This window comes from Coregonus clupeaformis, chromosome 18 (assembly GCF_020615455.1).
Source record: "Coregonus clupeaformis isolate EN_2021a chromosome 18, ASM2061545v1, whole genome shotgun sequence".
NCBI classification, from domain to species: Eukaryota; Metazoa; Chordata; class Actinopteri; order Salmoniformes; family Salmonidae; genus Coregonus; species Coregonus clupeaformis.
Genome location: NC_059209.1, coordinates 32,238,114 through 32,264,664, shown reverse-complemented (window position 1 = coordinate 32,264,664; position 26,551 = coordinate 32,238,114). Strand labels below are relative to the sequence as shown.

The following is a 26,551-nucleotide window of genomic DNA, read 5'->3' as shown; positions in this document are numbered from 1 at the left end:
AGTGTACCATGTCTATGTACATAGGGCAGCTGCCTCTAAGTTGCATGGATGAGTAACCGGGTGGTAGCCGGCTAGTGACAGTGACTAAGTTCCGTGCAGGGTACTGGGTGGAGGCCGGCTAGTGATGGCTATTTAACAGTCTGATGGCCTAGAGATAAAAGCTGTTTTTCAGTCTCTCGGTCCCAGCTTTGATACACCTGTACTGACCTCACCTTCTGGATGATAGAGTGGTGAACAGGTCGTGGCTCGGGTGGCTGAGGTCCTTGATGATCTTCTTGGTCTTCCTGTGACACCGGGTGCTGTAGATGTCCTGGAGGGCAGGCAGTGTGCCCCCGGTGATGAGTTGGGCAGACTGCACCACCATCTGGAGAGCCCTGTGGTTGAGGACGGTGCAGTTGCCGTACCAGGCGGTGATACAGTCCAACAGGATGCTCTCAATGGTGCATCTGCAAAAGTGTGTGAGGGTCTTAGGGGCCAAGCTGAATTTCTTCAGCCTCCTGAGGTTGAAGAGGGGCTGTTGCGCCTTCTTCACCACACTGTCTGTGGTGGTGGACCATTTCAGATTGTCAGTGATCTGTACGCAGAGGAACTTGAAGCTTTTCACCTTCTCCACTGCGGCCCAGTCGATGTGGATGGGGGCGTGCTCCCTCTGCTGTCTCCTGAAGTCCATTATCAGCTCCTTCGTTTTGTTGACTTTGAGGGAGAGGTTATTTTCCTTGCACCACTCCGCCAGGGATCTCACCTCCTTCCTGTAGGCTGTCTCGTCATTGTTGGTAATGAGGCCTACCACGGTTGTGTCCTCTGCAAATTTGATGATTGAGTTGGAGGCGTGCATGGCCACGGAGTTCTGGGTGAACAGGGAGTAGAGGAGGGGGCTGAGCACGCACCCTTGTGGGGCCCCTGTTTTGAGGATCTGCATAGTGGAGGTGTTGTTGCCTACCTTCACCACCTGGTGGCGGCCCGTTAGGAAGTCCAGGACCCAGTTGCACAGGGCGGGGTTCAGACCCAGGGCCCCGAGCTTAATGATGAGCTTGGAGGGTACTATGGTGTTGAAGGCTCAGCTGTAGTCAATGAACAGCATTCTTACATAGATATACCTCTTGTCAAGATGGGATAGTGCAGTGTGCAGTGCAATGGTGATTGCATCATCCGTGGATCTATTGGGGCGGTATGCAAATTGCAGTTGCCGTACCAGGCGGTGATACAGCCCGGCAGGTTGCTCTCAATTGTGCATCTGTAAAAGTTTGTGAGGGTTTTAGGTGCTAGACCGAATTTCTTCAGCCTCCTGAGGTTGAAGAGGCTCTGTTGCGCCTTCTTCACCACACTGTCTGCGTGGGTGGACCTCTAAGTTGCATGGATGAGTAACCGGGTGGTAGCCGGCTAGTGACAGTGACTAAGTTCCGTGCAGGGTACTGGGTGGAGGCCGGCTAGTGATGGCTATTTAACAGTCTGATGGCCTAGAGATAAAAGCTGTTTTTCAGTCTCTCGGTCCCAGCTTTGATACACCTGTACTGACCTCACCTTCTGGATGATAGAGTGGTGAACAGGTCGTGGCTCGGGTGGCTGAGGTCCTTGATGATCTTCTTGGTCTTCCTGTGACACCGGGTGCTGTAGATGTCCTGGAGGGCAGGCAGTGTGCCCCCACAAGAGTTTCAGTTTGTCGGTGATGTGTACGCCAAGGAACTTGAAGCTTTCCACCTTCTCCACTGCGGTCCCGTCGATGTGGATAGGGGGGTGCATCCTCTGCTGTTTCCTGAAGTCCACGATCATCTCCTTTGTTTTGTTGATGTTGAGGGAGAGGTTATTTTCCTGGCACCACACTCCCAGAGCCTTCACCTCCTCCCTGTAGGCGGTCTCGTCATTGTTGGTAATGAAGCCTACTACTGTTGTGTTGTCTGCAAACTTGATGATTGAGTTGGAGGCGTGCTTGGCCACGCAGTCATGGGTGAACAGGGAGTACAGGAGGGGGCTGAGCACGCACCCTTGTGGTTGAGGATCAGCGAAGTGGAGATGTTGTTTCCTACCTTCACCACCTGGGGGCGGCCCGTCAGGAAGTCCAGGACCCAGTTGAACAGGGCGGGGTTCAGACCCAGGGCCTCAAGCTTAATGATGAGCTTGGAGGGTACTATGGTGTTGAATGCTGAGCTATAGTCAATGAACAGCATTCTTACATAGGTATTCCTCTTGTCCAGATGGGATAGGGCAGTGTGCAGTGTGATGGCGATTGCATCGTCTGTGGATCAATTGGGGCGGTAAGCAAATTGAAGTGGGTCTAGGGTTTCAGGTAAGGTGGAGGTGATATTATCCTTAACCTCTCAAAGCACTTCATGATGACAGAAGTGAGGGCTACAGGGCGATAGTCATTTAATTCAGTTACCTTTGCGTTCTTGGGTACAGGAACAATGGTGGACATCTTGAAGCAAGTGGGGACAGCAGACTGGGATAGGGAGAGATTTAGTTTGTCCACAAACACTCCAGCCAGCTGGTCTGCGCATGCTCTGAGGACGCGCCTAGGGATGCCGTCTGGGCCGGCAGCCTTGCGGGGGTTAACATACTTAAATGTCTTAATCACGTCGGCCATGGAGAAGGAGAGGCCACAGTCCTTGGTAGTGGTCCTCGTCAGTGGCACTGTGTTATTCTCAAAGCGGGCGAAGAAGGTGTTTAGCTTGTCTGGAAGCGAGACGTCAGAGTCGGCGACGTGGCTGGTTTTCCTTTTGTAGTCCGTGAATGTCTGTAGACCCTGCCACATACGTCTCCCGTCTGAGCCGTTGAATTGCGACTCCACTTTGTCTCTATACTGATATTTTGCCAGTTTAATTGCCTTGCGGAGTGAGTAGCTACACTGTTTGTATTCTGCCATATTCCCAGTCACCTTGCCATGGTTGAATGCGGTGGTTGGCACTTTTAGATTTGCGCGAATGCTGCCATCTAGCCACGGTTTCTGGTATGGGTAGGTTTTAATAGTCACAGTGGGCACAACATCACCTATACACTTCCTGATAAACTCAGCCACCGTTTCAGTGTATACGTCTAAATTATTTTCTGAAGCTACCCAGAACATATCCCTGTCCGCGTGATCAAAACAATCTTGAAGCATCAATTCCGATTGGTCAGACCAGCGTTGAATAGTCCTTAGCACGGGTACTTCCTGTTTGAGTGTCTGCCTATAGGAAGGGAGAAGCAAAATGGAGTCGTGGTCAGATTTGCCGAAAGGAGGGTGGGGGAGGGCCTTATAACGATCCCGGAAGTTCGAATAGCAATGGTCGAGGATTTTAGCAGCGCGAGTACAACAGTCGATATGTTGATAGAACTTCGGCAGCCTAGTCCTCAAATTTGCTTTGTTAAAATCCCCGGCTACAATAAATGCAGCCTCAGGATATGTGGTTTCCAGTTTGCATAAGGTCCAGTGAAGTTCTTTGAGGGCCGTCGTGGTATCGGCTTGAGGGGGGATATACACGGCCGTGACTATAACCGAAGAAAATTATCTTGGGAGATAATACGGTCGGCATTTGATTGTGAGATATTCTAGGTTGGGTGAACAGAAGGACTCAAGTTCCTGTATGTTACTACAATTACACCATGAGTCGTTAATCATGAAACACACACCTCCGCCCTTCTGCTTCCCGGAGAGATATGTATTCCTGTCTGCGCGATGAACTGAGAACCCATCTGGCTGGACCGATTTCGACAGAATATCCCAAGAGAGCCATGCGGTGGGTGGTGTGCGCGCCTCCTAAATCGAACCAGCAGGACGCTCCGAGTGCCTCTCCTCCGCTGGCGATGTTTTGGGTCAGCCGCTGGAATCAGTTCAGTTGCCCTGCAAACAAAGGATCTGCTTCGGGAAAGTCGTATTCCTGGTCGTAATACTGGTGAGTTACCGCCACTCTGATATCCAATAGTTTTTCCCGACTGTATGTAATGATGCAAAACACTTTCTGAGCTAATAATGTACAAAATAATACATAAAAAAAAAATACTGCAAAGATTCCTAGGAGCTAGTCACGAGGCCGCCATCTTCGTCGGTGCCATCTATCCACTGTTTTTGGTTTGGATAGGTTTTAATCATCACAGTGTGAACAACATCCCCTATACACTTCCTGAAAAACTCAGTCACCATGTCAGTGTATACGTCAATGTTATTCTCAGAGGCAACCCGGAACATATCCCAGTCCACATGATCAAAACAATCTTGAAGCATGGATTCCGATTGGTCAGACCATCGTTGAATAGACCTTAGCACGGGTACTTCCTGTTTGAGTTTCTGCCTATAGGATGGGAGGAGTAGAATGGTGTCGTGAGCGGATTTGCCAAAGGGAGGGCGGGGGAGGGCCTTGTAACTATCCCAGAAGGGAGAGTAACAGTGGTCAAGAGTTTTTGAAGCGCGAGTACTGCAGGCAATGTGTTGATAGAACTTCGGTAGCATTTTCCTCAGATTTGCTTTATTAAAGTCCCCAACTACAATAAATGCGGTTTCCAGTTTGCACAAAGTCCAGTGTAGTTCCTTGAGAGCCGTCGTGGTATTGGCTTGAGGGGGAATATACACGGCTGTGACCGAAGAGAATTCTCTTGGGAGGTAATGCGGTCGGCATTTGATTGTGAGGTATTCTAGGTCGGGTGAACCAAAGGACTTGAGTTCCTGTATGTTACCACAATAACACCAAGAATAGTTAATCATGAAACATACACCTCCGCATTTCTTCTTCCCAGAAAGTTATTTATTCTTATCTGCACAATGTACTGAGAACCCAGCTGGCTGTATGGACGGGGACAGTATATCCGGAGAGAGCCATGATCCCGTGAAATAGAGTATGTTACAGTCCCTGATGTCTCTCTGGAAGGTGTTCCTCACCCTGAGCTCATCTACTTTATTGTCCAGGGACTGAACATTAGCGAGTAATATACTAGGGACTAATCGGTGGATGGTGTGCACACCTCCTGAGTAGACTCTAATCCCCCTCTCAAGAGCATGTCCACTGCATTGCTCAAGACCCCTGGGATATGTGCTGCTCGCGGAAAGAGCTCCAGAGCCATTGGACCAGGAAATGCTGTCCTACCAGGTAGGGCTGGAACTGTTGGAGAGCTAGGCAAACCACCCTGAGCTCCAGCACATTGATGTGTTGACCACTCCATGCGGGGCTCCAGCGGCCGCTGGCCGCCATGTCTCTGAACACGGCACCCCAACACCTCAGAGAGGCGTCAGCGCACACCAGCTCTCTGCGGTGGACTCTGATCAGGCTCACCCCCTTTAACAGGAAGGAGCGGGATAGCCACTTTGATACGGTCCTCAAACATGCACTCATCACCAACAGTTGACGGTGTCTGTGCTGTTTTGAATACTGGCCGTGGGAGTTCAACCATCGCTGGAGTGGCCTGATGGAGAATGCCCAGCGGAACCAACAGTGAAGCCACCATCAGTGGGCCAAGTAACTGTTTACACTCTAACACCGACATGGCTCCTCCGAGCCGGAAACGGTTGAGGTAGGATAGAATTTTGTTACTCTCACCTGAGGGAGATGTGCCCTCATGGACATCCCAAGGAAGATCACCTTCTGTGAGGGGGTCAGGTGACAGTACTCGATTGTGTTTCAAGAGGGTCCTCTTGTCCGTTGTGGCCTGTTCCCTGGATGGGGCAGACTATCCAATCGTCCAGGTAAGGCAGTTACTCCTCCTGTAGAATGTGCCACCACAGCAAAAGGCAAAGGCCGGCGGGCCAGACGAAATGCTGCAGTAACAGTGTCCACCATGCAATGTGAAAGTCCGGTCAGATAGGCCCCGGCCCAGAACTCTCTAACCTTAGTAAACGAAAACTGATAAAGCTTTCGTATCGCCTGTGTCTGTGACAAGTAAGTGTCTATTGACCTAGCCGGGCACAGCACACTGGGGGAAGCCCCTAGTTTACCCGCAACAGCGAGAGGGGCGTATGTGGACAACTGTAATGGCTGGATAACGTGTCTGTCAGACAGAACCCTTGGCCAGAATGAGGTGTTAGGATGTACAGTACCAGTCAAAAGTTTGGACACACCTACTATCATTTGTTTTTCAACAGGACAATGACCCAAAACACACGTCCAGGGTGTGTTAGGGCTATTTGACCAAGGAGAGTGATGGAGTGCTGCATCAGATGACCTGGCCTCGACAGTCACCCGACTTCAACCCAATTGAGATGGTTTGGGATGAGTTGGACCATAAAGTGAAGGAAAAGCAGCCAACATGTGCTCAGAATATGTGAGAACTCCTTCAAGACTGTTGGAAAAGCATTCCTCACGAAGCTGGTTGAGAGAATGCCAAGAGTGTGCAAAGCTGTCATCAAGGCAAAGGGTGGCTACTTTGAAGAATCCCAAATATAAAATAAATGTTGATTTTTTGGTTACTACATGATTCCATATGTGTTACTTCATAGTGTTGATGTCTTCACAATTATTCTACAATGTAGAAAATAGTAAAAATAAAGAAAAACCCTGGAATGACTAGGTGTGTCCAAACCTTTGACTGGTACTGTAGGTTGACACTCCTTTCATCTGAACTAATTGAAAAACAGCAGTGAATAGAGCTGTAATGTGAGTTTCCAATGGAAACTAGTATATCTACTAGTAGTCTGTACTGTAAAATAGTGCTACAGAAAAACTATAGTAAACCCAGCTACACACTGCAATACCGCAGTGTAATACAGCTGAAAAGTACGTTTTCAAGGAAAACCAGGATCGTTACTGGAAACCAGAATAGTTACTGTCTGTACTGTTAAGTAGTGGAACAGGGCTATAGTAAACACAAATACACACTGAACCCCTCAGTGTAATAGAGCTGAGATGTGAGTTTCCAAGGGAAACTAAGATACAGTAGTTACTGTTTTACTGTAAAGTAGTGCAACAGAAAACTATTGTAAACCCAGCTACACACTGTGTGAAAACAGCAGTGCAGTAGAGCTGTAATGTGAGTTTCCAGGGGAAACTAGAATAGTTACTGTCTTAACTGTAAGTAAAACAGAAAACTAGTAACCCCAGTTACACACTGTGCAAGACTGCAGTGTAATAGATGAAAAGTGAGTTTCCAAGCGAAAACTACCATAGTCACTGGAAACTAGCATAGTTACTATATGTAGCCTACCGTGAGTAGTTCAACAGAAAAACTACAGTAAACCCAGCTACTTACTGTGTGAAAAAAACTGTAGTGCAATAGAGCTGTCAGTTTCCAATTAAGGGATAGTTACTGTCTGTACTGTAAAGTAGTGCAACAGAACTACAGTAAACCCAGCTAAACACTGAAACCCTCAGTGTAATAGAGCTGAGATGTGAGTTTGCATAGGAAACTATGATATTTACTGTCTGTACTGTAAAATAGTAACAGAAAACTATCGCAACCCAGCAACTGTGTGAAAAAACTACAATAGTGTAATCTCACTATGGTGGCTAGCATAAACTCAGCCCAATACTGGAAAATTAAGCCAACCGTGTAATATTAATGTGTCTATAGTATACACTGCTCAATACTATATGATAGAATAGAATGGGACCTACGTACCAGCCATAGTCTCATACACTATCTGAAGGAGAGGAGACGTGAATAGCTGTACCTTTTCCTTGTGGAAAGAAATTAAGCCAACAGTGTAATATACTATGTTTATAGTAAACACTGCGCAATACTGTTTAATAGTAAACATTACTACGGACCTACAATATCAGCCTTTGTCTCGTACATCATCTGAATGAAGGGGAGGAGAAATTAATGGCTGTAGCTTTTCCTTGTGGAAAGATTATTAAGCCAACAGTGTAATGTACTATGTTTATAGTAAACACTGCACAATACTGTATATTATACTGAACCAGAGCTGTTGCCAGAGAATTTCATGTTAAGTTCTCTATCATAAGCCGCTCCAACGTCGTTTTAGAGAATTTGGCAGTATGTCCAACCGGCCTCACAACTGCAGACCACGTGTAACCACGCCAGCCCAGGACCTCCACATCCGGCTTCTTCACATGCGGGATCGTCTGAGACTAGCCACCTGGACAGCTGATGAAACTGTGGGTTTGCACAACAAAATAATTTCTGCACAAACTGTCAGAAACCATCTCAGGGAAGCTCATCTGTGTGCTCGTCATCTTCACCTGGGTCATGACCTGACTGCAGTTCTGCATCGTAACCGACTTCAGTGGGCAAATGCTTACCTTCGATGGCCACTGGCACGCTGGAGAAGTGTGCTCTTCACGGATGAATCCCAGTTTCAACTCTACCGGGCAGATGGCAGACGTGTGGGCGAGCGGTTTGCTGATGTCAATGTTGTGAACAGAGTGCCCCATGGTGGCGGGTTATGGTATGGGCAGGCATAAGCTACGGACAACGACAACAATTGCATTTTATCGATGGCAATTTGAATGCACAGAGATACAGTGATGAGATCCTGAGGCCCATTGTTGTGCCATTCATCTGCCGCCATCCCCTCATGTTTCAGCATGATAACACACGGCCCCATGTCGCAAGGATCTGTACACAATTCCAGGAAGTGGAAAATGTCCCAGTTCTTCCATGGCCTGCATACTCACCAGACATGTCACCTATTGAGCATGTTTGGGATGCCCTGGATCGACGTATACGACAGTTTGTTCCAGTTCCCGCCAATATCCAGCAACTTCGCACAGCCATTGAAGAGGAGTGGAACAACATTCCACAGACCACAATCAACAGCCTGATCAACTCTATGCGAAGGAGATGTGTCGCACTACATGAGGCAAAATGGTGGTCACACCAGATACTGACTGGTTTTCTGAACCACGCCCCTACATTTTTAAAAAGGTATCTATGACCAATAGATGCATATCTGTATTCCCAGTCATGTGAACTCCTGTGATGAGGTGATGTCAAAGGAGTCAGGCGCAGGAGGGTAAATCACAGAATAACAGGCTTTATTCCGCAATTACACAGTTACACAGTTACACAGAAATGCATCAAAACACTCTAGTGCGCAAAACAGGCGCACTGGAAATACACGGCACACAGGGAAATATCCCGGCGATACAAAATACATGGAGCTCCACCGAGATTCACTATCCTCCACAATAAACAATCACACACAAAGACAAGGGGGCAGAGGGAACACTTATACAGGTACTGATGAGGGGATATGAACCAGGTGTGTGTAATAAACAAGACAAAACAAATGGAATGATGAGATGCGGAGCGGCAGTGGCTAGAAGGCCGGTGACGACGAACGCCGAAGCCTGCCCAAACAAGGAGAGGTGGCAGCTTCGGAGGAAGTAATTACAGTACCCCCCTTGACGTGCAGCTCCAGCAGCACGCCGACACCGGCCTCGGGGACGGCCAGGAGGATGCGGAGCCGGATGGCGACGGTGAAAATCCCGCAACAGGGAGGGATCAAGGATATCCCTCACTGGGACCCAGCACTGCTCCTCCGGATCGTACCCCTCCCACTCCACGAGGTACTGAAGGCCCCCACCCGACGCCTCCAATCCAGGATGGAATGGACGGAGTACGCCGGGGCCCCCTCGATGTCCAGAGGTGGCGGAGGGACCTCCCGCACCTCAGACTCCTGGAGCGGACAAGCCACCACCGGCCTGAGGAGAGACACATGGAACGAGGGGTTAATGTGGTAATCAGGAGGGAGTAGTAACCTGTAAGTAACCTTGTTTGTTCTCCTCAGGACTTTCAATGGCCCCACAAACCGCTGGTTCAGCTTTCGGCAGGTCAGGCGGAGGTGCAGATTCCGGGTCAGCCAAAACCAGTCATCCACCGCAGGAGCCTCGGTCTGGCTCTGATGCCACAGTGCCAGAACCGGCTGATAACCTAAAACACATTGAAATGTCGTTAGGTTAGTGGAGGAGTGGCGGAGAGAGTTCTGGGCATATTCGGCCAATGGCAAGAACACCGACCACTCCCCCGGCCGGTCCTGGCAGTAGGACCACAGGAACCTACCCACATTCTGATTCACCCGTTCCACCTGCCCATTAGACTCGGGGTGAAAACCAGAGGTCAGGCTGACCGAGACCCCCAGACGTTCCATGAACGCCTTCCAGACCCTGGATGAGAACTGGGGACCCCGGTCAGACACTATGTCCTCTGGCACCCTGTAGTGCCGGAAAACGTGTGTAAACAGGGCCTCTGCAGTCTGCAGGGCCGTGGGGAGACCGGGCAGAGGAAGGAGGCGGTAGGCGGCAGGCTTTGGAAAAGCGGTCCACAACGACCAGGATGGTGGTGTTACCTTGAGAGAGGGGAAGATCAGTAAGGAAGTCAATACAGTGGGACCATGGCCGTTGTGGAACTGGTAAGGGCTGTAACTTACCCACTGGGAGGTGCCTAACTCTGGGCACACACCGAGCAGCAGGAGACATACACCCTCATGTCCTTAGTCAAGGTAGGCCACCAGTACTTTCCGGTCAGGCAGTGCACTGTACGACCGATACCTGAGTGACCAGAGGAGAGGGACGTGTGTGCCCAATAGATCAGACGGTCATGGACAAGAGACGGCACGTATTGCAGCCCAGCTGGACACTGAGGTGGAGATGGCTCTGTGCGTAACGCCTGCTCTATGTACGCGTCCATCACCCACACTACCAGCGCCACAATGCAGGAGGCCGGGAGTATGGGGGTGTTGTCTATGGGCCTCTCCTCTGTGTCGTACAGCTGTGACAGTGCGTCTGCCTTCACGTTCATCATACCCGGGATGTACAGTGAGGGAAAAAAGTATTTGATCCCCTGCTGATTTTGTACGTTTGCCCACTGACAAAGACATGATCAGTCTATAATTTTAATGGTAGGTTTATTTGAACAGTGTTAGACAGAATAACAACAAAAAAATCCAGAAAAACATGTAAAAAATATATATATTGATTTGCATTTTAATGAGGGAAATAAGTATTTGACCCCTCTGCAAAACATTACTTAGTACTTGGTGGCAGAACCCTTGTTGACAATCACAGAGGTCAGACGTTTCTTGTAGTTGGCCACCACGTTTGCACACATCTCAGGAAGGATTTTGTCCCACTCCTCTTTGCAGATCTTCTCCAAGTCATTAAGGTTTCGAGGCTGACGTTTGGCAACTCAAACCTTCAGCTCCCTCTATAGATTTTCTATGGGATCAAGGTCTGGAGACTGGCTAGGCCACTCTTCTTGAGTCACTCCTTTGTTGCCTTGGCCGTGTGTTTTGGGTCATTGTCATGCTGGAATACCCATCCACAACCCATTTTCAATGCCCTGGCTGAGGGAAGGAGGTTCTCACCCAAGATTTGACGGTACATGGCCCCGTCCATCGTCCCTTTGATGCGATGAAGTTGTCCTGTCCCCTTAGCAGAAAAACACCCCCAAAGCATAATGTTTCCACCTCCATGTTTGACAGTGGGGACTCCTGAGTGGCACAGTGGTCTAAGGCAGCTGTGCCACTAGAGATCCTGGTGCGAATCCAGGCTCTGTCGTAGCCGGCCGCGACCGGGAGACCCATGGGGAGACCCATGGGGCGGCGCACAATTCGTCCAGGGTAGGGGAGGGAATGGCCGGCAGGGATGTAGCTCAGTTGGTAGAGCAAGGCGTTTGCAACACCAGGGTTGTGGGTTTCCCACAGGGGGCCAGTATGAAAAAAAATAAAAAAATAGGGTCTGCTAAATTACGTAAATATGTTCTTGGGGTCATAGGCAGCATTCCTCCTCCTCCAAACACGGCGAGTTGAGTTGATGCCAAAGAGCTCCATTTTGGTCTCATCTCACCACAACACTTTCACCCAGGTCTCCTCTGAATCATTCAGATGTTCATTGGCAAACTTCAGACGGGCATGTATATGTGCTTTCTTGAGCAGGGGGACCTTGCGGGCGCTGCAGGATTTCAGTCCTTCACGGCGTAGTGTGTTTCCAATTGTTTTCTTGGTGTCGATGGTCCCAGCTGCCTTCAGATCATTGACAAGATCCTCCCGTGTAGTTCTGGGCTGATTCCTCACCGTTCTCATGATCATTGCAACTCCAAGAGGTGAGATCTTGCATGGAGCCCCAGGCCGAGGGAGATTGACAGGTCTTTTGTGTTTCTTCCATTTGCAAATAATCACACCAACTGTTGTCACCTTCTCACCAAGCTGCTTGGCGATGGTCTTGTAGCCCATTTCAGCCTTCTGTAGGTCTACAATCTTGTCCCTGACATCCTTGGAGAGCTATTTGGTCTTGGCCATGGTGGAGAGTTTGGAATCTGATTGATTGATTGCTTCTGTGGACAGGTGTCTTTTATTCAGGTAACAAACTGAGATTAGGAGCACTCCCTTTAAGAGTGTGCTCCTAATCTCAGCTCGTTACCTGTATAAAAGACAACTGGGAGCCAGAAATCCTTCTGATTGAGAGGGGGTCAAATACTTATTTCCCTCATTAAAATGCAAATCAATTTATAACATTTTTGACATGCGTTTTTCTGGATTTTTTTGTTGTTATTCTGTCTCTCACTGTTCAAATAAACCTACCATTAAAATTATAGACTGATCATTTCTTTGTCAGTGGGCAAACGTACTGTCATGAGCCCTCTCACTCCACCGGGTTACCACCTTAATTGGTTTCCACTATCTTCCACTCTGCTCACCTCCCTCTCTCTACTCAGCCTAACTAGCTCCACCTGTCCCTGCTCTGCTCGGCTCTAATTACTCTGCCAGCTGCGCTGCATTACCCACTAACCTCTCCCAGTATTTAGGCCCTGTCTTTCAGCTCTCCGGTGTCAGATCGTCTGCAAAGCTCACACCCGGAACCTGTTTGCTCGCGCTTCTGGCTCACCCTGGTTTTGTGACCCCGGACCTGCCTGGTTTTTGGATACTCTTCTGCCTCAGGAGATCCAGACCTGCTTCTGCCATTACGACTCCTGACTACTCTTCAATCCCGGTAACTCTGACCAGCCTTCTGCCTTGCTACTACGTATTTTGGATTTCCCTTGAACTGTACTGCTGCCTGGTTTCATTCCGCCCCGTTGTGTCTGTGTTTCCTCCCCCCAGGACTTCTGGACCACCAACCACCGGCGTCATCGGACGCATCGCTGCCACTGGGGGAGGCACAGACCCAGCACATCGGACGGGATAACCCCTGGAGCCTTCACTCACTCCCTACATCCCTTTCCCCTTAAGTTTAAATAAACTTTCTGGTGTGACGCAATTGTGGTCCTCTTGTCGTCTGTCTGAACCGTGACAGTACGATCTGACCATCATGGACCCAGCGCACACTTCCCCCGACATGGAAACCGAAGAACCTGAGCAACCCACCGCCATGCTACGCCTGGAACACACTGAGAGAGAGCTAGGCCGCATGAGCGGCGACATCACCCTCTCTGCTTCAGGCCGGCTACCAACAGCATCAGCAGTTCCAGCAGCACCAGCAGCAGTCCCAGCAGCAGCAACAACAACTCGCCATGATCATTCAACTCCTCACCAACCTGACCCCAGCCAGTCTGCCCACCAGCCCTGCCCCCGAGTTACCTGCCCCGGTCTTTGCAGCCGCTGCTCCGGAACCCAAGATTGGAAACCCCGAGCGGTTCAACGGCGATTCAACCCAGGTCCGGCCATTCCTGACTAGCTGCCGACTTCAGTTCTCCTTGCAGCCAAGGACCTTCGCCACGGAGGGGCTAAGGTTGGGTATGCCATCACTCACCTGACGGGCCGAGCTCGACTCTGGGGAACAGCAGAGTTCGAACGTCAAACCCCCGCATGTGCAACCTTCGACCTGTTTGCTGAGGGAGATGCTGAAGGTGTTTGACCTGGATTCACCAACCGCAGAGGCGTCTCGTGAACTGTTCAGTATTCGACAAGGCAGACGTACAGTCGCAGACCATTCCATCGACTTCCGAACCCTGGCTAGACGAAGTTCTTGGAACACACCATCGTTGGTGGACGCGTTCTTCCATAGTTTGGCTGACTATATCAAGGACGAGTTGGTCTCCCAGGAACTGCCTTCCACTCTTGATGAAGCCATCGCACTGACTGTCAGGATCGACAGTAGGATACAGACCCGTCGTCGTGAGAGGGGCGCCAAGGTCCACCTACTACCGGCATTCGGAGAGATCCGACTGGGTTCCTGTCATCTACTGCCACTCACCCAGGTCAGCTTGATCAGTCTGAGCCTATGGAGATTGGGCGAGCCTCTCTCACTCCTGCAGAGCGCCAGCGACAGCTTCACCTCAAACCTCTGCCTCTATTGTGGAGGTGATGGACATCGTGTGGTAACCTGCCCTTTAAAGGGCCGAAGCTCACCGGGCATAGGGGGAGTCCGGTTGAGTTCAATGACCATCCAGTCCTCCGACCGCAAACCCCCTGCTGCAAGTTCACCTCCGCCTCCCGGACTCAACTCACACCCTGGCTGCTCTGGTGGATTCTGGCGCCGAAGCCAACATAATGGACATCAAGCTGGCACGCCAACTGGGACTGGAGAACCTCCGTTTGACACCTCCTATTCCTGCCCGGGCACTGGACGGACACTTACTCGGATCGGTCACTCATGTCACGGCCCCGGTCTCGATGGGTCTGTCCGGAAACCATCAAGAAACTATCCAGTTTCACCTGCTCCCCTCTCCAGGCCAACCCCTCATCCTGGGTTACCCATGGCTCCGCCGGCACAACCCTCAGCTCGACTGGGTGACCGGGGGTGATCAGGGAGTGGGGAGAGGACTGCCACCGAACCTGCCTGCTTGCCGCCGCACTACCCCCTCGGCCAGTACCTACTAACTCCGCTCCTGACCCCTCCAAGGACCCTGTGTCGATTCTGCCAAGTCCCTGCATCGTTGCAGCTCTGACCTGGGCTGTTGAGGAACAGGTGCTGGAGGCTCTCCGTAACCAGCCAGGTCCCAGCACTTGCCCAGCTGACCGCCTTTTTGTCCCCGAAGACCTGAGGTCCCAGGTCGTTCAGTGGGGACATGACTCCCGCCTAGCTTGTCACCCTGGCTCCACCCGCACTTACAACCTGCTCGCCCAGAGGTTCTGGTGGCCCTCTCTGAGGAAGGATGTACGGGAATTCGTCCAAGCCTGCCCCATCTGCAACCAACACAAGTCGTCCTGCCAGCCCCCAGCCGGATTGCTGCAGCCCCTGCCTGTGCCCAGGAGTCCGCTGGTCCCTGCTGCGCCTTGTCCTCCTCCTCCACGGCTCGTCGAAGGTGGTCTGGTTTACACCGTCCGCCGCCTGCTTCGGTCCAGACGGAGGGGTAGGGGTCTCCAGTACCTCATTGACTGGGAGGGCTATGGACCTGAGGAAAGGACCTGGGTGCCAGCTAGTCGGATTGTGGATAGGACTCTCATCACCGCTTTCCACCAACGGCATCCTGATCAACCTGCAATCCGTAGGGGGCCGCCCCAGAGGGGTCCCTAACCGTCCGGCCCGCTCGGCTTCCTGTCCTGTGCCTGACCCTGTCTCGGGACCTGTCCCATCTCCCGACCACGGCCCTCCGGCTTCCTCCGAGGATGAGGACGTTCACTCGGACCGTTCGGAGGAGTTCTAGCCCTCCTCCGGCTCCCCTCCTCCCGCCCGGCGTGGTGTTGCTCTTGGGACTTCTGGGGCCGTCCCTTGGGGGTTCTGTCATGAGCCCTCTCACTCCACCGGGTTACCACCTTAATTGGTTTCCACTATCTTCCACTCTGCTCACCTCCCTCTCTCTACTCAGCCTAACTAGCTCCACCTGTCCCTGCTCTGCTCGGCTCTAATTACTCTGCCAGCTGCGCTGCATTACCCACTAACCTCTCCCAGTATTTAGGCCCTGTCTTTCAGCTCTCCGGTGTCAGATCGTCTGCAAAGCTCACACCCGGAACCTGTTTGCTCGCGCTTCTGGCTCACCCTGGTTTTGTGACCCCGGACCTGCCTGGTTTTTGGATACTCTTCTGCCTCAGGAGATCCAGACCTGCTTCTGCCATTACGACTCCTGACTACTCTTCAATCCCGGTAACTCTGACCAGCCTTCTGCCTTGCTACTACGTATTTTGGATTTCCCTTGAACTGTACTGCTGCCTGGTTTCATTCCGCCCCGTTGTGTCTGTGTTTCCTCCCCCCCCCAGGACTTCTGGACCACCAACCACCGGCGTCATCGGACGCATCGCTGCCACTGGGGGGAGGCACAGACCCAGCACATCGGACGGGATAACCCCTGGAGCCTTCACTCACTCCCTACATCCCTTTCCCCTTAAGTTTAAATAAACTTTCTGGTGTGACGCAATTGTGGTCCTCTTGTCGTCTGTCTGAACCGTGACACGTACAAAATCAGCAGGGGATCAAATACTTTTTCCCCTCACTGTAAGACAGAGTAAATCAAACCGGGTGAAGAATAGGGCCCACCTGACCTGGCGAAGGTTCAGCCTCTTCGCTGCCCGGATGTACTCTGTAGCTCAGCTGGTAGAGCACGGCGCTTGTAACGCCAAGGTAGTGGGTTCGATCCCCGGGACCACCCATACACAAAAATGTATGCACGCATGACTGTAAGTCGCTTTGGATAAAAGCGTCTGCTAAATGGCATATTATTATTATTATTATTATTATTACTCCAGGTTACGGTGGCCCATCCAGACGAGGAAAGGGTGTTTCGCCCCCTCGAGCCAGTGCCTCCACGCGGTCAGGGCTCGGACAACAGCCAACAGCTCCCGATCACCAACGCCAATGTCGTAGTTCTGCTCCGCCTGGCTGAGCTTCTTGGAGAAGAAGGCACAGGGGCGGAGCTTGGGTGGCGTGCCCGAGCGTTGAGATAGGACAGCGCCTATCCCTACCTCGGACGCATCCACCTCCACTACGAATGGTAGTGATGGATCGGGATGGGCCAGTACCAGGGCTGAGGTGAACAGAACCCTCAGGTTACTGAAGGCCCTGTCAGCTTCAGCAGACCAGCGGAGCCGGGACGGCCCACCCTTCAACAGAGATGTGATGGGAGCTGCGACCTTGCCAAAGCCACGGATAAACCTCTGATAGTAGTTGGCAAAGCCAATAAAGCGCTGCACCTCCTTGACAGTGGTTGGAGTCGGCCAATTACGCACGGCTGAAATGCGATCTCCCTCCATTTCCACACCTGAGGTGGTAATGCGGTATCCAAGGAAGGAGACGCACTGTTGGAAAAACAGACACTTTTCTACCTTGGCATAAAGGTCATGTTCCAACAGTCGGGCCAGCACTTTGCGAACCAGGGACACATGCTCGGCGCATGTAGCGGAATACACCAGAATGTCATTGATGTAGACTGCTACACCGCGACCATGCATGTCCCGAAACACCTCGTTCACAAAGGAATGGAAGACAGATGGAGCATTTATCAAACCGTAAGGCATCACCAGGTATTTGTAATGCCCCGTGGTTGTGCTGAATGCTGTCTTCCACTCGTCCCACTCTCGGACACGCACCAGATCAAATTTTCTGAAGAAGCGCGCCCCATGCATTGACTCGATCACAGATGGAATGAGGGGTAGAGGATAACTATAACGTATTGTCCCCTTGTTCAGTGCTCAGTAATCAATGCAAGGGCACAGACCTCCGTCTTTCTTCTTCACAAAAAATAAACTTGAGGAGGCGGGCAAAGTGGAAGGGCGAATGAATGAACCCCTGGCGCAGGGACTCGGAGACGTATGTCTCCATCGCCTCCGTTTCAGCCTGCGACAGGGGATACACATGACTCCTGGGAGGCACAGCGTCTACCCGGAGGTTTATCGCGCAATCCCCCGCCCAATGAGATGGTAATTTGGTCGCCTGCGTTTTGGAAAACGCGTGTGCCAAATCAGGGTATTCGGGGGGAATGTGCACGGTAGTGTCTGGAATTTCCACCGTGGTTGCACCAACGTAAATACCTATACACCTACCCTGACACTCTCGCGACCACCCCGTGAGAACCCTCTGCGGCCATGAAAAGGTGGGGTTGTGTAGTGCTAACCAGGGAAGACCTAACACAACAGGGAAATCAGGAGACTCAATAATAAAAAAGGTGACTTGCTTGCTATGGGTCTCATGCGTAACCATATTGACTGGTGCTGTAACTTCCCTAACGAACCCGGACCCTAATGGTTGATGGGGAGTGGAATGGATAGGGGACCCAATGTAATGCCTAGACTATGTGCAAATGACCTGTCCATAAAGTTCCCAGCTGCGCCTGAATCGACCAGCGCCTTACACTGGGGAACTACTGTGTAATCAGGAAAGTGGATGTGTAGGGTACAGTGTGCAGCAGAGGGCTCTGAACGCATGTGGGTGTTCGATACCTGGGGTGACATGAGAGAGCCCTGACTGCCGCCTTCAGACCCAAAAGAACGCCGACAGCAGCGTGCAGGAGAATGTCCTCTCGTTCCACGAGAGTGACACTGGCGCTGTCGTCCTCCGCTCTCCCGGATCGCAGCTCCACCCAGCTCCATGTCCTCGGGATCCGGATTGGGGGGGGTTGAAGGACAACATGGTGTCCCGGCAGGCTAGCTCCCTTTGGACGTCCTCTCATAGATGGCACCGGAAGTAGTCGATGAGGGCCGCTAGCTCCACCCGGATCCAGCCGCTAGAGTCCGGAACTCCAGGGCGAAGTCCTGCGCGGTCTTCATCCCCTACCTCAGGTGGACCAGCCGCTTGCCCGCCTCTCTATCTTCGAGCGGGGGATCGAAGACGGCCCGAAAGAGGCGAGCAAACTCCCCGTAGTTGTCCAACGCGGCTCCTCCTTCACTCCAGACCGCGTTGGCCCACTCCAGGGCTTTCCCCAAGAGGCAGGAGACGAGGGCGGACACCTTCTCCCGCTCCGATGGAGCCGGGCTGATGTTCGAATAGTAAATTCCAGTTGTAGGAGGAATCACTGGCAGAGGGCAGCTGTCCCGTCGAAATCCCGTGGTCGGGATAAATGGATCCCTCTGGCTGCTGGGGTGTCGGTGGCTTGATCCGGTCGCTCAGCTGGTCCCGAAAGATCTGGTCCTCTCCTCTCCAGGCGTTGGACGACCCAAGCTGGCTAGCATCGTCGAATGCTCCCGGACCCATGCCACGACTCCAGGCATGTGCTCCTCTCCTGCTGACTCCATGTCTGGTGTGTGATTCTGTGATGAGATGATGTCGAAGGAGTCAGGCGCAGGAGGGTAAATAACAGAATAACAGGCTTTATTCCGCCATTACAGAGTTACGCAGAAATGCGTCAAAACACTCTAGAGCGCAAAACAGGCGCACTGTAAATACACGGCACACAGGGAAATATCCCGGCGATACAAAATACACGGAGCTCCACCTAGCTTCACTATCCTCACAATAAACAATCACACACAAAGACAAGGGGGCAGAGGGAACACTTATACAGATACTGATGAGGGGATATGAACCAGGTGTGTGTAATAAACAAGACAAAACAAATGGAATGATGAGATGAGGAGTGGCAGTGGCTAGAAGACCGGTGATGATGAACGCCAAAGCCTGCCCGAACAAGGAGAGGAGGCAGCCTCGGAGGAAGTCGTGACAACGCCATAGATTAGGGCCTAATGATGATTTCCTTATATGAACTGAAACTCAGTAAAATCTGAAATTGTTGCATGTTGCATTAATATTTTGGTTCAGTGTGGTAAAGATTACTACGGACCTACAGTATCAACCTAGGTCACACAGACAACTAAGATGAACCCTCAGCACCACAATACGGGGCGACCAAACTGAGCATCACCCCTTGTTGGTGCACTCTGTCACAAGTAAAAAAAAAACAACAACAAAACCCAAACGAGATGGCACAAGCCAAACAGAGTGGGGGGACAGTAGAGCACCCAGATGGAGAAGCTAGCTATCTAGCTGCTCCAAGTTATTGAATAGCTGCGGGTATACTTCTGCCCTTATACACTCTAACATAGAGCTCTTATCAAGCAAATCCTCTCTGGAATGAGCAGAGAAAAGGAAGAGGAGGAAGTAGTGCGGTGGCAGCTTTTTAAGGGGTCAGCTGCAACCTCAGCACTACCCGGTACATGGGAATAATCTGAAATCCTTACTCTGAATGTATCCTGCCGCGTGGAAGGATCCCATATTGGAGTGATCCAATATAGTGCTACATAACTTGTTATATTGATAGGTGCGTGAATTAGATTATATTGCTATCCTGCCTGAGCATTCGAAATCGAACAAGTACTTTTGGATGTCAGGGAAAATGTATGGGAGTAAAAGTAAAAGTTGTCAAAAATATAAATAGTAAAGTACAGAACAGATACCCCTAAAAAACTACTTAAGTAGTACTTCAAAGTATTTGTATTAGTTACTTTACACCACTGTTACTAACTTATGGCTGTACTGTGTCTGTCTCCAGGCCTTCGGCTGTATTGACCAAGACAGAGATGGTGTCATCAAAAAACAGGATCTGAGGGAAACCTATGGACAGCTAGGTATTATGATAGTCTCTTTACAAATGTGTGTGTGTCTGTGTGTGTGTGTGCATGTGTGCATGCGTTCATGTGCATATGTTGGTATATTCATTAGTTTTTTGTGTCACAGGAAAGCTGAACGTAAAGGATGAGGAGCTGGATGAGATGTTGAACGAGGGGAAGGGTCCCATCAACTTCACCGTGTTCCTCTCTTTGTTTGGGGAGAAACTCAACGGTGAAACCACATCCCTCTGCTTCTCACACACTCTACTTCACATTTAGAAAGCTGACCAAAACCTATTTTAATTTTGCCATAGGGACAGTCATTCATCAGTGTTTCCTCTGTATGAATGTTGTGATATCAATGTTATGATGTTATGTAATTTACTGTGGGTTACACTGTTGGTTATTAGGCTGGATGGTGTGTGTGTGTGTGTGTGTGTGTGTGTGTGTGTGTGTGTGTGTGTGTGTGTGTGTGTGTGTGTGTGTGTGTGTGTGTGTGTGTGTGTGTGTGTGTGTGTGTGTGTGTGTGTGTGTGTGTGTGTGTGTGTGTCTGGCTGGCTTGTCCGTGTTAGCTGAACTCTGGAATATACTGTAACTCTCACCCTACAGGCACAGACCCTGAGGACACCATCCTCGCTGCCTTCAAGCTCTTTGACCCAAACGGCACAGGCTTCGTCAACAAGGATGAGTCAGTATCATTTTAATCTCTTCCTAGGTTGCCAAACTGTGCAATGACGTAGAGTATAATGTGGATAGTAGTTTATTAATTTGTTCTGTCTTTTTTTTTAGGTTTAGACGATTACTGATGAACCAGGCTGATAAATTCACAGCAGATGAGGTTGGTAATGTCGAACTCCATCTTACCTACTTAACAAGAAGAATACATAAATAACACAGTTGACAAATTACTAGAGAGAGAGAGGGATCGCTCATTCAATCAGTAATGCAGTCCTACATGGACAGTAGAATCAATATCTGTGCACATTTATTTTGATCCGTTCCCAATGATTTGCCTAACCCCACTGTCCTCTCCTGATTAAATCCTCAGGTGGATCAGGCCTTCTCTGTGGCTCCAATTGACGTGGCCGGCAACATCGACTACAAGTCACTGTGTTACATCATCACACACGGAGACGAGAAGGAGGAGTCCTAAAGACCTTCCGCATTCACCCCTGACCCCTGATAGGGCAGAACTGGAATCTCCTCTGTGCTTGTCTTTTGCCAATCCACTAAAGAAAATGTAAAAAATCAACACCTGTCTGTGAAATGTTTACGCTTGTTTGTGGTTACATTTAGATGTCGCAGTTGAATTAAAGTGTTGTCATCTTTATAGTCGTACAAACTCTTGATTCTGACAGCTGTCTGACACGGAACCGGAAACAAAACTCACAAACTACACCTGAACACTACAAAACAAAGCAAAACATACTAAATTCAACATATTTAATCCCCCACATCCATATCCCCATCAAACACTGCAAGATTTAGATGAATACCCCAAATATATATATATTTTGGGGCATATTCAGGAGAAAGGGCCACACTGCAATGAGGCTGTGTAGTTCCAGTCAGAGCCATATATTTATACAGTGGGGGAAAAAGTATTTAGTCAGCCACCAATTGTGCAAGTTCTCCCACTTAAAAAGATGAGAGAGGCCTGTAATTTTCATCATAGGTACACATCAACTATGACAGACAAAATGAGGAAAAATAATCCAGAAAATCACATTGTAGGATTTTTAATGAATTTATTTGCAAATTATGGTGGAAAATAAGTATTTGGTCAATAACAAAAGTTTCTCAATACTTTGTTATATACCCTTTGTTGGTAATGACACAGGTCATACGTTTTCTGTAAGTCTTCACAAGGTTTTCACACACTGTTGCTGGTATTTTGGCCCATTCCTCCATGCAGATCTCCTCTAGAGCAGTGATGTTTTGGGGCTGTCGCTGGGCAACACGGACTTTCAACTCCCTCCAAAGATTTTCTATGGGGTTGAGATCTGGAGACTGGCTAGGCCACTCCAGGACCTTGAAATGCTTCTTACGAAGCCACTCCTTCGTTGCCCGGGCGGTGTGTTTGGGATCATTGTCATGCTGAAAGACCCAGCCACGTTTCATCTTCAATGCCCTTGCTGATGGAAGGATGTTTTCACTCAAAATCTCACGATACATGGCCCCATTCATTCTTTCCTTTACACGGATCAGTCGTCCTGGTCCCTTTGCAGAAAAACAGCCCCAAAGCATGATGTTTCCACCCCCCATGCTTCACAGTAGGTATGGTGTTCTTTGGATGCAACTCAGCATTCTTTGTCCTCCAAACACGACAAGTTGAGTTTTTATCAAAAAGTTCTATTTTGGTTTCATCTGACCATATGACATTCTCCCAATCCTCTTCTGGATCATCCAAATGCACTCTAGCAAACTTCAGACGGGCCTGGACATGTACTGGCTTAAGCAGGGGGACACGTCTGGCACTGCAGGATTTGAGTCCCTGGCGGCGTAGTGTGTTACTGATGGTAGGCTTTGTTACTTTGGTCCCAGCTCTCTGCAGGTCATTCACTAGGTCCCCCGTGTGGTTCTGGGATTTTTGCTCACCGTTCTTGTGATCATTTTGACCCCACGGGGTGAGATCTTGCGTGGAGCCCCAGATCGAGGGAGATTATCAGTGGTCTTGTATGTCTTCCATTTCCTAATAATTGCTCCCACAGTTGATTTCTTCAAACCAAGCTGCTTACCTATTGCAGATTCAGTCTTCCCAGCCTGGTGCAGGTCTACAATTTTGTTTCTGGTGTCCTTTGACAGCTCTTTGGTCTTGGCCATAGTGGAGTTTGGAGTGTGACTGTTTGAGGTTGTGGACAGGTGTCTTTTATACTGATAACAAGTTCAAACAGGTGCCATTAATACAGGTAACGAGTGGAGGACAGAGGAGCCTCTTAAAGAAGAAGTTACAGGTCTGTGAGAGCCAGAAATCTTGCTTGTTTGTAGGTGACCAAATACTTGTTTCCCACCATCATTTGCATATAAATTCATTAAAAATCCTACAATGTGATTTTCTGGATTTTTTTTCCTCAATTTGTCTGTCATAATTGACGTGTACCTATGATGAAAATTACAGGCCTCTTGCACAATTGGTGGCTGACTAAATACTTTTTTCCCCCACTGTATGTGGCTCTGGTTCCAGTCATTTAGACCTTGGTTGTCATGGATACAACAACAAACCCTTTTGTAAACTCCACTGCCAGACAACCACCACATTCTCCTGGTCAAAAAAGATGCAGAGCTAGACAGCCAAATTTGTACGCAAGGCTGAGGATACCAGCTGTACTCTTCTAAGTCCCTAGACTTAGGTATTTGTAAGATTTGTTTGTTTTTGTAGTGTGAGATGTAGTTGTTGTAGAATAAGCAGAGATGCCTATATCTTCTGGAGCTGCAGGCAGAGTAGACGTGGGGATAGATACATCCATAGCATGGGCACCAGATGGCGTGAAGAAAGAGGCAAAACCTGTCAAGAACTGTGATTCCTATCTGAGAAGGTGGGTGAAATTATCTTTACTCTCTGTTGAATTAAAGTGGCATCTTGGTTTAAAACAAAGGTTGCATCCTGATGAAGCAAAACATACTTTTTGATTCATGTCCATGTGTGTGGATACTTGGTAATTTTTGCAATGCATCAAGTTTTTTCTGCTACAATGGTTAATTAACATTTAACAATAGTAAAACTATTTAATAAAACCATGCATCACACCATTTTAGGCAATTTAATTCTAACAGCATTTATGGATGTTTTCTAAGAAAGGATGGTTTTGTTGATGTATCAAGCAAAAACGTTACTTGTACAAAACAACTTTGCTGTTTTCATCTGAGGCATGTTGTTGCTGGTCAATAAAAGCTGTTTTAGTGCTGCCTCTCCCTCTGCATCCAATACAACACTCTGTTTCAAGGGAACTATGCAGGAGGAGATGGGGATGTCTAAAAGCATGTCGTGTATTGGGATTATGCTGTTGTTAAATGTTTTTAAGTGGAACTGAAAGAATGTTGATTTTAGTATCAAGAGGGAATGTTTTAGTGTAACGCCACATACAACAGACAGGAAGAGTGTTGTAGACAGGGGAGACTGGTGATTGGCCAGAAGAGGGAGCCACCCATCTTTTTGCATTGTTTATAAATAGGGGCTAGACACAGAAAGGGCAGAGCAGCCATTAGAATTGGAGGACACTGCTCTCCAGACCTCGCGAGTCTGTAAACTTATGCTGTAAGCTTGTGATAATGAATAAAGACTTCTAATCAAGGTACAGCTTAAGCGGACTTCTTTGTTTGACAGCAATAGCCACCGGCAGCCGACGCGACACGACAAATGGTGGCCAGTACGGGTACTGATTGCATCGTTCTTTGTTCCTTTTCTGAGTGTCGAGTTGACTACTGCTCAAGCCGGCTAAGGTGAGATTTCTCCCAATTTGGGCATTAGTTGTGTCGATTGCTCATAAAGGGAATGGGATAGTATGTACAGTGTGAATTTTGGGCTGGTGTGGTGTGATTGCTGTTGACTAGGAGTCTGAAAAATATTCTAAATTTGGTTGATGGGTAAACGGTAAATAATAGGAAGTCTAGAACAATGGATTGGTAGTGAATAAAGGCAGATATACGTATATGCAATATTAGAGCATTGTGAATCTGGAAAGACCCCCAGCGGGGGCGACTCGTAGGAGTGGGCCACAAATCCTGGGGACGTATTAGACTTCGTCAGGTTGGTTCTGGGAACCATGAATTGAACGATTGTATTTATGTTATACTCCTCTTCTAGCCGACGGGATATTGGTTGGGGGTAACCTCTCGATATGATATTCATCATTCACGGCAGCATAAAGTTAGCGGAGATATGGATAATGATTTGGGCACAATGCAGGGTACTTAGGGCGTGGTAGGCCGCAGTTAGCTAAAGGCTAAGGCTAATTCTAAGTGCTTGATTGTGTTTCAGGCCACATGGTACATAGCGGCTAAGGCTAATTCTAAATGCTGGAGTGTGGGTCATGCTACATGGTACATAGCGGCTAATGATAATGCTAAATGCTAATTGTGTTGCGTGCTACATGCTAACGGATATCCTTAGAGACCCCATTGCGATGGATTAAAGTCTCTTAAACTTGTCTCTGTGTGTGTAAGTCAGGTTATATGTTTTGTGAGCGCTGTTAAATGTTGTTTGACTATGAGGGGAAAACGGAGGTACAGCAGGATTGTTAACCGTCTATTTGGGGTGGGGGAGAGATCTAAAATCTCCCTTCCACGGTGAAAAAGTATTTTTGAATGGATGTGCGCATGTGCATGATTTTACGGCACTAAAACTACGACATGCGGTTATTTGCTAAAACTACAAAACGGCATTGTGGGTAAGGGTCATAGGTCCCATCTGGGGTTACCCTGCAGGGGGAGAAATAGACAGACAGAGGAGAGATTTTAACACGAATCTTCTAGTTGTTACATCGGCGGATGGTTAAAGATGAAACTTGTTTTGTGACCTATTGAATTTATAAATTAGATATATGGTAACGGATTATAATAAATTGAATTAAATAATTAAAAGACGATTAAAATTAAATAAAATGTTTTTGAGCGATCGATAATTATTCCTGAGTTAATTCTTAGAGCGAATGTAGAACGAACGAATATTGAATGGTTGGAAATACTCAGTGATTGCATTAACTACTAAAATGTTATTCTGTGTGTATGTTCTTTTGTCATATGAGAGGAGCAATAGGACATACGACAGGAGAGGAGAGAGAGAGGAGATACAGGAAGTGCTGACGTGACATCACGTGACGCGGCAGAGGATCGGATCAGATATCAGGCTAGTTCACAAAATATGTGATGGTATGACAATTTCACATAGCCTTGGCAAATACTCATTTGAATAAAATTTGCATTTTGGAGTCTCTGTGCATCACTGGGCTGGATTACAGTTCGGTTGGAAATCAGGTACTGACATTATTCTGCAATTAAGATACTTGGGTGCATATTAAACAATGGAATTTATAAAAATCAAAGGGTTGTAAGGTTAGAAGGCTTTGTTTTTGGGATTGCTTTGAAGTTGACTAACTTACATTTACTTTCCTGATGGGTTGTGGTAAGATAGATTGGTGACATAGGATATAGGAATAAAAATTGGTTTTAAGTATTCATGATTTTTAATTATTTTTTTTTCCGGGTTGTTTAGGTTATATTAATAATTAAAGGGGGGGAAGCCATAGGCTATATAGGCTAAAATAAAATAATTCACGA

General features: G+C 48.8%; 1 protein-coding gene across 1 annotated transcript in view; it reads left to right on the top strand.

Moving 5' to 3' along the window:
- Positions 1–21,603, top strand: part of LOC121581862 (myosin regulatory light chain 2, atrial isoform) — a 31,439-nt gene extending 9,836 nt beyond the window's left edge. The window contains exons 3-7 of the mRNA XM_041897242.1: positions 20,218–20,293; positions 20,403–20,507; positions 20,885–20,963; positions 21,065–21,113; positions 21,324–21,603. Of these exons, the coding sequence (XP_041753176.1) occupies positions 20,218–20,293; positions 20,403–20,507; positions 20,885–20,963; positions 21,065–21,113; positions 21,324–21,428 (414 nt within the window). The 3' untranslated portion in view covers positions 21,429–21,603. The remainder of the gene's footprint in view (positions 1–20,217; positions 20,294–20,402; positions 20,508–20,884; positions 20,964–21,064; positions 21,114–21,323) is intronic.
- The last annotated feature ends 4,948 nt before the right edge of the window (positions 21,604–26,551 follow it).